Raw genomic sequence first — 15,149 nt, forward strand, 5'->3', positions numbered from 1 at the left:
AACACACCTCATAATCAATATCCAGCGAGTCGCAGTCCCCTTTGGTGCGGAAGTGCTGCGTGTGCTTATCCACGGTGAAGTTCAGCTGTTTGTTAAAACGCTCGATCAGAACAGAGTGCCAATGCTGGTCATCCAGGAGGCTGCCCAGGGTCACTGACACACGGCTGCTGCTGCTGGATCGGAGCTTGGCATCATCTGCAGAGGGCGCATCACACATTGGAGATCAGTTCATTCCATGAGTATACACTTTTCAAATAGGCAAATAAAAATAACAGTCTATAACAATTTAAATCTAGCAAAAACTACTCAGAACAAATAAATTAACTTACTACCTGTATTATACTGTTAATCCATCAATCACAAGCGCTGAAGTAAAACTATAAGAAGCTTGACATAGCTTCTTAAGGTTTTACTGTACCTTGTAACTAATGACTGGCATCCCCTTTCGAATTAATGTCAGGACGCCTTTGAAACTGAGCATATATTTGACCTGAACCTTGGATGACACACTGTACAGCATTTCTGTTTGATAACACAAGGCTAGATCCTCATCTGGCACTTTTGATGGTCAGCAAAAGCAGTTTCTGGTTGATTCCCAAATGTTTTTAATTTAGAAAGCAGGTTATCTAATCAATCCTGCTTTTTAACCCAGTTAACTGAAATGATTAACATGGTGATGCTCACTAACCTAGGTTGATGTGCAGGGCGAGTTTGCCCCTGTGCAATTCCAGGGTGATGTAGTCTCCTTTCTGCCCTTCTCCGTGCACCAGAACTCCATCGCTCTGCATGCTCTTAAACTTCAGGGAGATCACATCTTTCACTGTACTCATGGATTTCTGGTTGAACCGGTACAGCAGGGAGCTCCTGCCATTAAAGTCTGCCACGTCCGATTCTGAGAAAAACAGAGGAATGTATATAATGGGGGACCACGATTTTTGCATCTTTCACAATGGTGATTTCATAGTTCAACCTTCAACTAATACAATGGACATCACAAAATAATACTATACAAAAATAACACTGCTAGGATGCTATCTAGTGGATGTAACATAGATACAAATGTATTTCAACTAGAAAGCAAAAAATCTTTAAATGTGGCTTTGTCTGCTGTGGAGTGAAGGTTAAGGGAGGCCTCCCCAGCGCTCCCCAGATTGAAGAAATACCAGCTACTCATTTGAGGGTGAATGAGGTCTGAATAGAACTGAGGGTTATTTTGCACTCACAGACAACACAACTGTCACTAAGCCCCAGCTCACACATTGAATAAATTTTTTTAAAACCATCCTATAATTATTATAAGACCAGTTTCACTGCGGCTGGTATTCAAAGCTGTCAGATAGCCAGGCCGCTCTGAGACACTCACTGTACACACAGCCATAGACTTCCACCCTCATCCCAATCCGACCACTGTGATTCCAGTCCAGAGGCACGAAGCGCAGGAATCGCGTCCTGATGGAGTGCTGGAACTTTTGATGCACAATACCGTCCGCATTGCTGTTCCCTGGGAAAGCCTGTTGAGAGAGGGAAGGGGGGATTTAGGAGTAAATTCACATAAGATTGGATTTAAAAGAAGACAGTTGACGGAAAGCTGTCGAAATCTGTATTAAGAAATACATAATAAAGTTTCTTAAATCTAGTTTCCTGTACAATTATAATCTATGCGTTTTACCCTGAAGAAACCTGACCAGAGCAACACCGTGGATTTTGAAATTCTTTAAACTGTAAAACACTTTGAAATGATTCTGCGGTAGCAGAATGCAGCCACTGTAAGATTGTCGATGTACTTCAGCTCTGCCCCTTGAGTGAGTGTATGCAGTCAGGAAGTGAGCAAGCACAGAACGAGAGAGCGCTTTAATCCTAAAGGTCTGGTCATGGGTGACTTTTGTTAACGGCAACAAAAGGAACACATTTGTTGCCTGCCTGTTGTCTTGCATTTTGCGGTGGTCACTCGAGAGACAAGCAGTCAATTGACAAGCTGGCAACACACAGGCAACAACGTAATGCAACCCAATCATAATGCACTGTCACAGGGTAGCCAAGGGGTGACGTCAGATCAGATATACAGGAACTAAAACACAGACAGGTATTGCAGGGCAAAATGGTTCTGGTGCTGTTTTTAATAAACAAAAAATCAAACAAAAAGAATTACAAAAACAAAAGGCAATGGCCAGGCTGGTCGACTGACTTTACTGATGCAGTAAGTAAATTTTGGTTTGGTTTGGTTTGTTGGTTTGTTTGACTGTTTGTTTTCTTTGTCTCCTCACTCACTCACTCACTCCAAACTACTCTCCACGATACACCCCCCAGTGTAGTGAGCTGCAGGTTTTTATATACCAATTAGCTAATTATCCCCCGGCTGTGTTCTGCACGAGTTTTTGAATTACTGCTGGCAGAGACGAGTTACCAAACCTCACCTCTGCCAGAATGTACACACATGCATGCGCGCACACACACACACACACACACGCCATCTTTTTAAATAAATAAATAAATAAATAAAATAAATAAGTACCTATACAAAATCCTAAAACAAAATGATAATACACAATAACAAAAATGAAACACATTTAAATGTACAGGGCTCCTCGCCCTGTTACATGCATGTTTTTGTCAAGAGACGTAAACATGCTGCAAAGGAAGACTATGATATAAAAAGGTACTAATTACATTAGCAAACCGGTGGTTTTTCTTAATTTAATTAAATGGTGTACATTAGAAGAGTTATTTAGTTAGTAAGTCTACATATTTAACATGCCAAATATAATACATATATTGGTATTCATTATCTTAAAGAATGTTTTCAATGCTTTTAATTAGATTATTATTTTTTTCCCCACTTTGTTTACTGTTAAAATTAAAGATGTTATAATTGGGGGTTAATGTCAAAATGACAGGCATACTGCATCACAGCAAATGAATTGAAAATAAAACATAATATAGCCTACATATAATTAATTGGATGAAATGCAGACATTGGAATGTACCATATACACTGTCTGTCTGACTTTATGGTCTCTATCCTTATTATCATGTGACACTACTATCAAACATAGTCCTAAAGTTTGAGACACGTTGCCGGGGTGTCACCAGTGTTGTCACAACATCTGTCTCCTTGTTGATGTTGACAAAAGTTGCCTGTGTGAACAGGTCTTTAGAGGGGTGCAACATAAGAAATTAGCTTTGGAAGACGGAACCTTTTCTGATATGTGAAGTACCAATACAATGTAATATGCTGACCTTCACTGTAACCTGTATGCTCAAATACAAATAAGAAAACTCCTGCAGTTGTGCTGATGTTATTCATCTAGTAACTGTCCTATATAGCTCCCTAGCTGGCCAGCTTCTATCTTCTACCTGGACCAAGGGGAGATCTCATTACAGCTTGCACAGCAATGGATTACCTCTCAGTTTTAGTTATTTTGTATGGTTCAAACATGAACTTTCAATCCTCATTTGTCTATAATTTACCACAGTTAACCACTCTAAACTATTTTCAACTCATTTTCGTTGTCAGACAGGTTTCAAAACATCTTACAATGGAACAATCATTGTCAACAATGATGCCATGGTCTACAGAATATATGGGTATTGTATTGTGGTTGAAATATTGCTTGTTATTGCTCATTCCATTGTTGCTGCCATTCTGATACCATTGTCCCTTGATACAAAACCATTGCATTACCAAAATGGTGCCACTGCTGCACTGCCACTGAGAATAATTTTCCAAAGGATATCCTGACAAGCAGTCAGATAAAGATAGACAGATAGATAGATAAATTGCTCTTTTTATGTACACACTGTTATTGATCACAGTCTCTCGAGGCTGTACTGCAGTGGCCAGAAAGTTAAAAAAATAATCAAAGAAGTGGTAAAGGAGTTGTCTGGAGACTCCAGCACAAGTGGGCAGGAAGGACCCAAGGCAATTCTAACACTTCTCATGAATTACTAAACGGCTTCAAAACCTGTTCACAGAATATCTCCACCAGGGTTATAGTTGAAGCCAGTAAACACTGCCATCACATCAAAATAATAGCATTGAATTAAATTAAGTGTTATATCATAAATCAATGTAATGTTACATACAGAAACCCAGAATACAGTTGCTTTTGTAAAAGCAGTAAACCATGTTTCATTAGCATTTAGTCAGATACACAGGATTCCCTAAATCACTTACACAGGATTCCCTAAATCACTTACACAGGATTCCCTAAATCACTTACACAGGATTCCCTAAATCACTTACATGGACACACTCATCATCAAGCTGCCGTAGATCACTGTACTAGAAATGCAGAAGACTGAAAATGTAATAGAGCCCTTTGAACACCACCTTAAAGCCATGAAGCTGGCAAGCATGGGTCTGGATACACTAACTGCATGTATACAACAAATCCGCTTTCATGTCAAATGCATATAAATATAAAAACAATGGAGATTTTGTTGGAAAATGTATCACTGCAATATGTACAGTAATACTGCTGTAATGTAAATCTATATTTGAGGCCTGGGGCATTAATATGGTCTTGTGGATTTCTGCTATATGATGTGGTGTCAAATAGAAACTTAAAGAATTTCCAAGTTGTAAATATAATAAAAAATTTATAGTTTTCACATGCTCATTCTCCAAGCTATACTTGCAAAGACATGGCACAAGCAATGCAAGATATAGGGTGCCAATAAATTCAATGTGACAAGCAGACACACATTAAAATACTAACTAAGAAACAATCATTCCAATGATAAATTCATCATTTTTATTAGTCAGGTTTCTCACAGGGCTTATTATAGGAGCCCAAATCAATTCACTTTTCTCTATGCAAATTATTTTCATTTTTTAGGGGAAACTTATAGGAGCTTGTCCTATTAGTTCTGTCTTGCCAAAACTGCCATTGAAAAGATAATAAACCTGCAAGGCCATATATGCTGTCTTGAAAGATACATACTTCAAGGTAAAGATTATAAATGATCTATAGCTTATGATTACAAAAAAAAAAAAAAACCCAATAGGAAACTTGTACTGTTAACATTTTTAAATTTTGAACTAAGCATCTGCTTGAAGCTAAATAATAATAATAATAATAATAATAATAATAATAATAATAATATAAAATAATAATAATAATAATAAAAATATAAAAAAAAAAAAAAAAAAACATCAACACAAAATAATCATAGCCTATATTTTTACTTTCAGTGTCCAAACACCTCTGAGGAATGGCAGTTAGTTGCCAATGAATTTCAGGGGAGATTGAACATGCCTAATTGTAGCGGGGCACTGAACGGGAAGCAGGTCATGTCCGACCACCGTCCGACCACCACTGAGATCTAGCTCCCAATACTTTAATTACAAACATTCATTTAGTGTCGTTATGATGGAGCTAGTTGATTCAGATTACACGTTTCTGTTTGTTGATGTGGGGGCAAACGGCTGTGTATCAGATGGGGGAGTATTTGCAGGATACTCCCTGCAGGAATCCCTCCAAAATAGAATGGCAAATATACCTGACCCAAGATCACTTCCTGTTAATGAGAGAGAAGTTGCCTACTTCATAGTTGCTGACGAGGAATTACCCTTGAAGGAATATATCCTTAAACTACCCACACCGAAACCTCCCACCTATACAGAGAGTTTCCAAGTATTCCCAATTTGCATTTGTGTGAAACTTTGCTTGGAGGAATCCAAGCCCCTTTCTTTGTATCTTTTTGGCCTACTGCTACTGGTGTTTTTGTTGATTGGTGTGGCTTTGGCATGGCAAACTGAACTCCGGACAGGTTGTTCTCATCATCACTTCCAGTATGGACCGATGTGTGTCTGTTTCCAGACTGGAATTGCCTTCTGCCTCTTGTGATCCTGTCTTATCGTCCTCATCCTACTTAGCACTCTCCTGCACGTTCTGAGCCTCGTCATCAGCGCCAATTTGCGGCTTAAAAATAGCAAATAAATGCAAAAGAACATCAAAATACAATATAGGCTAATAACCGACAGTTAATAGCCATTATCCATAATTTTTTTCAGGACTTATTCACATCTACAAACCTAAATTTCAAGGGCTGGAAAAGTGCCATGCTGAACTATTTTAAACCTATAATTAGGCTTGATAGCTTTCATAGTTTAAGCTATTTCTGCTCTATCTACCTCACTTTAAAGCTGTAATTAGAATTATTAATCCATGTCAGTTTCTTAACATTATTAAATACTCAAACATTATTTTTTTCTATTTCTACAAAAGTGCTTTACTCTCACTGTAAAAAGAAAACTATTGCTTATTTCGTAAAACACAATCTCTCAGCAGACACAACTTTTTAAATAGGCAAATAACAAAAATGCAGAAATCGAAAAAAAAAATGATAGGCGATAGGCTTAATCAGTAATGTGTTTCTATTACAACTGCACTAGCCCACTATAAAAATTGCAATCAGGTGCACAAAGCAACTAACCTGTAGGGCAATCAACTGGCCAGTCAGTGTGCTGCTTCTTTGAGTCAAAATAAATTGTAATTGAACGCAGTCTACTTATTGAGTTGTTTCATTTTGATGAGTCGGCATATTAAAAGGCAGCGTTTTGAAATATAAGCGTGGAAAGCAAGCCTACCTATATAATGTCATAATAACATAATTATTCACAAAATGTTTTTTTTTAGAGCATAGTTTTTATTTTATAGCACTTGAATACAAAAAGTGCAAGGTGCAAACGTGTATTGGTGTTATTATAGTATTTAGCTACTGACCATTAACCACGCAAACATTTCGGGCAGTGTTACTTTTTGTATAATTATTTGTCTACTACACTATAGCCTTTGGTAAATAAAATTTAACCTGTTAATTTTTATATGACTTTTGCTGTATCGCTTTTATTTCTCAGTGTGTAGCTCTATATTGGGGCTTGTAATTTCTGAACTATAGGCTACTACTGTACTTCACTGATATTAAAACTATGCATACACTCACTTGTAGTTTCCAGTGCTTTGGCGATTTCCATGGTTGGGTTGCTTTTCGAAATATGATTCGAGTATGCTTTTGCACTTCAGTCATATAAACATGGACTATTGGACCACATTTGAATGAGCTCATCCTCGTGATCTTTTGTCCAGAATTCTGCCATCTTGTACGACAAGCCACATGACAATCTACGTTACTTATACCTGACCGCCATTGGTTGACAACCTTATGACTGGTCAATCTCAGTCAGTCTTGGTCGGCAATCGCCACACACATATGACTGATCACATCTGAACCAAACTGTGTCTGAAAAAGACACAACATGTTCAATCTTGAAATCTGAAGACAGCCCGACTGAAATCTGGAAAATCTTGGTCTTAAATGCACGCACAGTGCCAAGATTCATCCACACTCTGTCACTTGAGATGAGATGAGTCGGGCTGTGTGCGGCAGGCTTATCGTAAATCTTGAAAAACTACTCACTTCTAAATTTTTGTAGTCATTTTTATATTACTTTAGTATAAATACATGTTAATTTGGATTCATATGTTGTTTTTTGCTGACTTTATGTGAACGAAAAGACACACATTTGCCCGTTTTCCCATTGGAAATAGTGATATTTTGAAATATCACTGTCTTGGTCACAAAAGCAAAGTTTGTGGGGAATAATAGCCATTTTCTATACTTTTGAGGCATAAGCAATTAAGAAATAACACTTACTACCCAGGAACAAAAATTGTGTTACATAGTGTTAGTTTCTTGCTGATATTGAATGATCTCTCATTCAACGGAACTCTGCACAAGGATCTGTATTGCATTACTGCAATAAGAATACAATAACATGTTGTTTCATTTTATTCTGGAATCATTCCCCCCCGCCCAATTACTCTAACCTCTATATCTAACCCACGATGAAATTAACCTTGTGCATTGATATTTTGTTGAGTACCATTTAAATAAATATGGCAGTGGGTGGCTCAGTGGTGGTGCACTTTTCCACTTAAAGGCAACAGAGGTAATTCATTCTCTATTAGTAGTATACTGTAGCTGTTAAAAATCTTTCTTCACCATCAGCCCGGGTTGCTGTGTGCAGTTGACGAACTGCCCGGGCAGATGCCGAAATGACATAAAATTTGATGCTAATTCGGCATCTGCCCCCCGCAGCTGAGAACTTCAGCAACTGCCCGGGTATTTCGACAACACTCCACAACACACACACACACACACACACACACACACACACATATACATATATATATATATATATATATATATATATATATATATATATATATATATATATATATATAGTACTGTGCAAAAGTTTTATGCAGGTGTGAAAAAATGCTGTAAAGTAAGAGCACAGGGGTTGAATACTTATGCAAGCAAGATATTTCAGTTTTTTATTTTTCTTATAAATATTTCCTAACATAAAACCAATGTCACCTTACAATATTTGATTTTGATTTTCAGTGTTTTAAAATAAAATATCGAACAGAACAAAATTTCAATGTACCATTTGTAATTCAGTAATATGAGGGAATTGGTCAGGGGTCTGAATACTTTTGCAAGGCACTGTGTATATATATATATATATATATATATATATATATATATATATATATATATATATATATATATATATATATATCAGAGAGATAGACAGACAGACAGACAGACAGATAGATTGATAGATAAACACATTGCCTAACATGTAATGTAGTACAGTAGCCGATTATTAAGGGGTGCTGACACTATAGTTTTAAAAAACACTGACACATGTCTAGAATCTATTAACACTGAGAATCATCTTTGACACACTGCGACATAACCTGATCAGTGTTCATTTTATATTATTGTTTTAATACAGCCTCTAACTTCCATGGATCCATTTTTTCAGTAAAGCCATTGTGGGCTGTCTATTATCAGTTCATTTATCCAACCTTAAATTAAATTAACTAGTGATTCTTTCTGACAACTTCGTGCTTTGACTTTCAATGAAATCAATAAACAGCAGCATGGTCCAGTTAGCAATGCATTAGTATGCATTTTCTGCAGACCATTTAATTATTCTCCATTGCCTTTACATAAATATGATTTCCTAGCTACTACTCAGCCATTGAGTCCACTCTCAGCCAATTTAAATAGTATTGGTCTCAGGGTAACTAGAATGCCTGTGTGCCAGTTTACTTTCTGACTAAATGTTTTTGTGTAAATAAAGTGATTGTAGCTTACAAAAAATTCCAGAAACCTTTACTGTTGTGCACTTCCATATAGGTCTCAAATGTTTAGTTTTAAAAGAAAATTATTATACAGAAAGCATGCATTTTATATGATAGCAGGTGCTACACTAAGGGAAATACATTTCTATTTGCAAACCCTGCTTTCATTACTGTTACACTTGTTTGGTTATTTCAGCCCTTCAATTAATTATTTGCTGTTATTAGCCAAGCGGCTGCTTGCCTTATTGACTGACATGCTGTCAGCCAGTAACATTCTTTAACCAAAACATTGCTGAGGTGAAATGATCCAGGAAATGCAAATAAAACAGATTTTCTAAGAATAGGGAAAAGAAACTGAAGGGTTTCTTTAACGGATAGTACTAGATATCATGTTTCAAAAAGGAAAAACACATGGTTGATACAACATGTGCTTCTCTCAAAACTGCACAGTTCAGACCTACTGTATGTAGCTAACTAAAATGCAAAACAAGGAAGTTGTATAGCATTATGTTGTTATATACAATTAAAGAAACACCCTGCCTTTAATAAATGTAATTTATTTATTTATTTATTTATTTATTTATTTTCAGGACTGATTGGTACAGTTGAGCTCAGTTAGAAAGAGCACCCGCTACAATGCTGGTCCCAGGTGAAGGCTGAATGAGCCATGTTAGTATTATTCTAAATCTGATTTTGAACTGTCCAGTACAGGATTACAATAAATGCTACATGAATGGTGCTGCCCACAATATTGTCTGAATGTTTGTGTGGGATTTGTGTAGCATTCCAAACCTATTCTTGCACCTCATCACAGCAGATTCCAAACCTTACTAGACAAAAAATATCATTTCGACTAATGCCCTTATTATAAAATAGAATATTACCTCAGAACCACGAACGAACGGAAGCCTTACAGAAGCAGTGCTTTGCCATTTTAAAGCTGCAGTTTCTCTGTCAGAAAGCATGCTCATGACCTTCTTCTTATTAACAACACCATCGACGTGTAAATGTTATTCTTCAGTCTTGCTAATTTGCGAATGGGGGTAGTTGCTGCAATCTGCTGAATCAACCAATTTTTTTTTTTGGAAGAGAATTTACATTGATTATCTTCAGAACCATATTGTCTTCTCATCACACTCTGGTAGATCTAAAAAAAATGTGTTCAGGGAATCCATGTTTTTATAACAGGTATAATACTTTCAAACCTTGCTTTTATAGAACCTTATGGGGTTCATTACAACACAAAGCTGTACATTACATTAAACGACTCATTCAAGAGGCCCTTGGCTGATTACAAGTAGCTGAGTCTTGAGGTATTTTGAAATGTATTACCATTGCTTATCATAACTTTACTCATTTATTGAATCATTTCATTGACACACAAGGGCATAGATTTATATTGATTTTCCTATTCATTAGACATTGCCCCCAGGTTTCAGTAACAGTGGAAACAGAGGTTGTTTACTGATCTTTAGTCCCCCTGATTTGCAGCTGTGAGGAAACATTCACACTGTGCACTTCAAATTAGTTGGAAAATTGATTATAAAAAATATATATAATTTGAAGCATCTGGTTGTATTCATTAAGAGTATGATCATTACAACCCAATTTAGACATACAGTAGGATCATAACAAATATTGCAGAACATAAAACTAGCACGAAACTACTTAGGACAATAATTAACTGCTCTATCCTACAGCCAAGTTGATCGTTTGATATTGTTACAATTGCTCTGTGCTCTCATAAATGTGCCTTTACACACTCTTAAATATTGTGCTCCATAGAAACCATGTCTACTCACACTCTCAGGGATGAAAAAAAACTATCTACCTTTGAACATTGACAAAAAAAAATAAAATAAAAAAAAGCAAGACTGGTGAGTTCATGTTTGAGCCCAAACTAGAGGCTGTTTTTAATAACTGAGATTAGTAACTGCTGGTAAGATAGGATTACTTTAATCAATCGTGTTCTGCCTCAGGTATTCATTCATGTTTTTATCCAAGGAGCATCTTTACACAAAGATTACAGGCTTTTGACCATGCAGACCATTGCATTTTCTGGGTTTATTTAGTATTTATGCCCACAGAATGTCAATAGTCAAAACTAAAGGAAAGAGGAGGCTCTAAGCCATAGGGGATAAATAAATATAGCTTTAAACTCTGGCACTATTCTGATGAACAAGTCCATCTATATTGGCTTGAGACAACAGTGAAAAGGTCTTGTACAGTTACTTCTTTAAGTAACAAATGAAAATACGGAATTATTTTTGAGGAATGCTTCCTGGCACATGCTGTAAATGACAGAAAGAATAACCAGAAATATTATTAGAAGCAACCAGGTACATGTGTGTAGATTCACTCAGGTTAAAAAAAAATCACTTTTTTTAAATGCCCTGTCTAAAACTATTTGAAATTATAGATACAGATTTAAACCATTGCTGGTATGCACCTGTCTCTTGAGTGTTCCCCTTTCTTATATATTTTTTTTTTCCAAAGACACACTTAATTATTGAAAAAGAAGACTAGATATAGACATTTCCTCTAATTATCCATAATTTGTGTGATAAGCCACTTTACGATGCAGAATAATGATGAAGACAATTTAACAACAATCCAGAGAAATTAGAGGAGTTTCAGAATGCACATCCTGTCTAGTCAAATTTATAGCAAAGTGTGAGATATAGCATCCACAAATGCACTCTACACTACAAGCCTGAGCCCGGGCACCTTTTGTTGCATCCTCCTGCTTTTATCGAATATTTCAAGACCTCATTTTATATTCTTAGCAATGGCAAACAAGTATGTTGCTGCTGTGCTATTCACAAAGCTTTGAAGGAAAATCCTCATGCAACATCATTCCAACCTCAAATAAATTGTGTGAAATGTGTGCTTCCATTGTTACAGTGATGTGAATGTTGTAACTGCTGTGCTGTAGATACCCAGCACCTTGTGCCCTTGAGCTTTCGTGTTGCACGTGTACTGACATTGCAGTACAAAACAAAAAGGATATAGTGGCCGTCCCTGTGTGAGAATGCAGTGCTAGTGTACTGACTAGTGCCTCGTGCGGAATGCAATTACAGCCCCATTGGGGTTCTGGGTGGTCCTCACCCTTTTATATGTCCAACAGGAAGCGGAGTCTGGGAGTCAAGCACAGCAGAGCAAGGCTGAGGTGCTGACATTTGAAAGACGGAGGACTGCTCTCCAGAACTGCTCTCCAGAGTGCTGAGGCTAAAGAGAGCTGCAGCCGCTTGATTAATAGGCAGCATCCTTTAATATTTGTTTTTGGCCTAGCTGGGCAACGTTTATTTTTAAAAAAGGTAGGTATACTAGGGAACACACTTACCTTGACGTCTATATCATTTATATGAAATTATTTATTTCTATTTTAAAATGGGACAAAAAAAAATATTTATATAAAAATAAAAAAAATTGTGTATGTGAGATTGGATCCTATAACCTTCAGTTTGCAAGTGAGTTGTGTTACACAATTAGTTGAGACAACCATTCATTTGAAAGATGAAGTCAGCCAGCTGGGAATTTTCAAGTTCATTCATCATTCTGGGTCAATTGCAACGAACTTGCAGAGTTAGTACGGAGCTGCGTACTAAGTTGTGTACTAGCTAGTACGGTACTATCTCTGGATTATCCCCAGCTGCGTACTAACTTAATACTAATTGCAATGAAAAAAGAAGTGGAACAAAGTTGGGGACTAGCTGATCTCCTGCTTTAGTACGGTACTATGGATTGTGGTTTGTTTTGGTGTGCTTCCAAACAGGAACTGAAGAGGGCCGGGGCTCAAAATCTGAGTGACTGGTACAAATTATTTTTTAAAAGTGTTTTTTCATAAAGTTGTTGTTTTCTTTTGGTTTTTCTTTTTTTACAAAACCTTAACATCTTAATTATTTTATATATTTTGATTTATTCATGCTTAAGTTTTAAACTTGAAAGGGTATATCTATGCACAACAAATACTGAATTGCCCCTTAGCTTTTTTTTTTTTTTAAATCAAAATAAGACCCCCCCCCACACCACCCCCCCCCCCCACAACAAACTTGTTTGGTGTTGTATGTAGTCTAAACATTGAATACAATCATATTTATTTATTTAAAATATTAATTAAAAATAAACAAATTAATTAATTAAAAAAACATGCATTGCACAGGCAGAGATTGAACCCAGCACCTCCAGCGCCAATCCGCTGTACAAGAGAATTGAGACCCATTATTAAGGCCGGCTAACTCAACGTGCGTGACTGGCTCCTATGGGAGTGCGTATCACGAATGCAGCCATTTTGAAATCGTCATAAGATTATCAGAGTTATCATGAATCAAAATATATAACTATAAAATCATATACAATTATATCAACTACAAGAGTTTATCAAAATATTTAAGAATGTTTGATGAAACATGTGATATTATAAAATATCATAATTTCTTAAAATACAAAACCAACCCCACGAAATAAGTTTTTAATTTTTTTATTTTAACATTACAATTTGATTACAAACTACACACAAACACCCATAAAAACGCCGTCGATTTTATTATATAATAGGAGCGTACAGTGACGTTTAAACTTAGCTGTTGTGTCATATTCCGCGGCACTGGGGGGAGCTCTCTTTATTTTGGACTGGCCACAAAAGGAACAATATGGTACACACTCAAAACTTTAAAAGTACACAGTACTCTTTGACCTTTTAATCCTCTTTGTCAGGAAGAAATCTCCAATCAGAACATAAAAAAAAAAAAAAAAACTCAATTTAAATATTTTGGGTGTTTTAACACCATAACCACCTACAAACAACACAAAAATTACACAATTGGTAGGTCTAGGTGTCACGTAAACATACGTTTTTGAAATATTAACCACCCTTTTGTGGCCTTGGAGATAGAGGGTTAAGAGTATGTGATGCGCTTTCAGATTTAGTCAGCCCATTCGGTGCCATTAGCCGCTGTGTCACGTCCGCGGTACCGGGGGATAAGCTCTTTATTTTGGACTGGCCACAAAAGGAACAATATAGTACACACTCAAAACTTTTTTAAATATACACAGTACCCTTTGACTTCTGTATCCCCTTCGTCTGAAAGAAATCCCCCAATCAGAACATTAAAAACAACTATTTAAAACTTTGGGGCAGTTTTTCGAAACCATAACCTACTTCAAAAAATATGATTTGATAGGGCTATGTCTCAGAAACATAAACATCTTTGAACTATTGACCTGTGATTTGTGGCCTTGGAGATAGAGAGGTTGGATTAAGTGATGCGTGTTGGACGTTTTTACTGGCGCCTGGCGGTTTTTATTCAGTCTTTGCTAGCTGTGACAATGGCAACAAATATAAATTCAAGTGGAGCGAATGAAAGTGAGAGGGCAGAAAACAGTGGTAAGGGGAAGCAGCAGTTTGCGTTTTGTGCAGAATTAGGGATTGATCTTCAATTCACAAATACTGATGAAGCAGGGCTTAAATTGGACTTATTGTTAACAAATGGGCTGATGATCGATATCTATACATTTGTTAAAAGATACCAGTGTGTTTCAGATGCAGTGTTTAAAATTTTAAATACTACTTCAATCTTGGTATCAGAAATGTGGAGGATGAAATGAATCTCAAAAGCACAGTTTGCACGAATATAAACAGAATGTTTGCACAGTTCAGAAACTGCAGTAAGAATTTGCGGGATGATTTTAAAAGGCAAGTTTTTAACTTACCCCTTGCAAACAGGCAGGTGATTGACAGTGACAAGGTCCAATCAAAAGTCACAGGGCAATTTAGCTAGTGCTAGTATTGATGATTATACAATTCAGGGTGAATCAGATTACATAAATGCTATAGATGCTACACATAATGTAAATGCATTGATTTGTGCAATGAAAAGCAAGCTAAAAATGTTGCAAACAGTGACTTTGCAATGCAAAGATTTTTTTTTTTTAATTTTATTTGTAATTTTCTTTATCATTACTAGATCTTTTTGGTTTATTTATTTT

The 15,149-nt window shown here is 36.4% G+C and overlaps 1 protein-coding gene across 1 annotated transcript in view; it reads right to left on the reverse strand.

Annotated features, from left to right (window-relative positions):
* The window catches only part of LOC121323640 (contactin-associated protein-like 5), a 206,463-nt gene that overhangs the window by 109,798 nt on the left and 81,516 nt on the right, over positions 1–15,149 (reverse strand). Inside the window, exons 4-6 of the mRNA XM_041264814.1 lie at positions 1,364–1,511; positions 689–892; positions 8–195 (exon numbers count right to left, since the gene is read on the reverse strand). Of these exons, the coding sequence (XP_041120748.1) occupies positions 8–195; positions 689–892; positions 1,364–1,511 (540 nt within the window). The remainder of the gene's footprint in view (positions 1–7; positions 196–688; positions 893–1,363; positions 1,512–15,149) is intronic.

This window comes from Polyodon spathula, chromosome 11 (assembly GCF_017654505.1).
Source record: "Polyodon spathula isolate WHYD16114869_AA chromosome 11, ASM1765450v1, whole genome shotgun sequence".
Lineage (NCBI taxonomy): Eukaryota > Metazoa > Chordata > Actinopteri > Acipenseriformes > Polyodontidae > Polyodon > Polyodon spathula.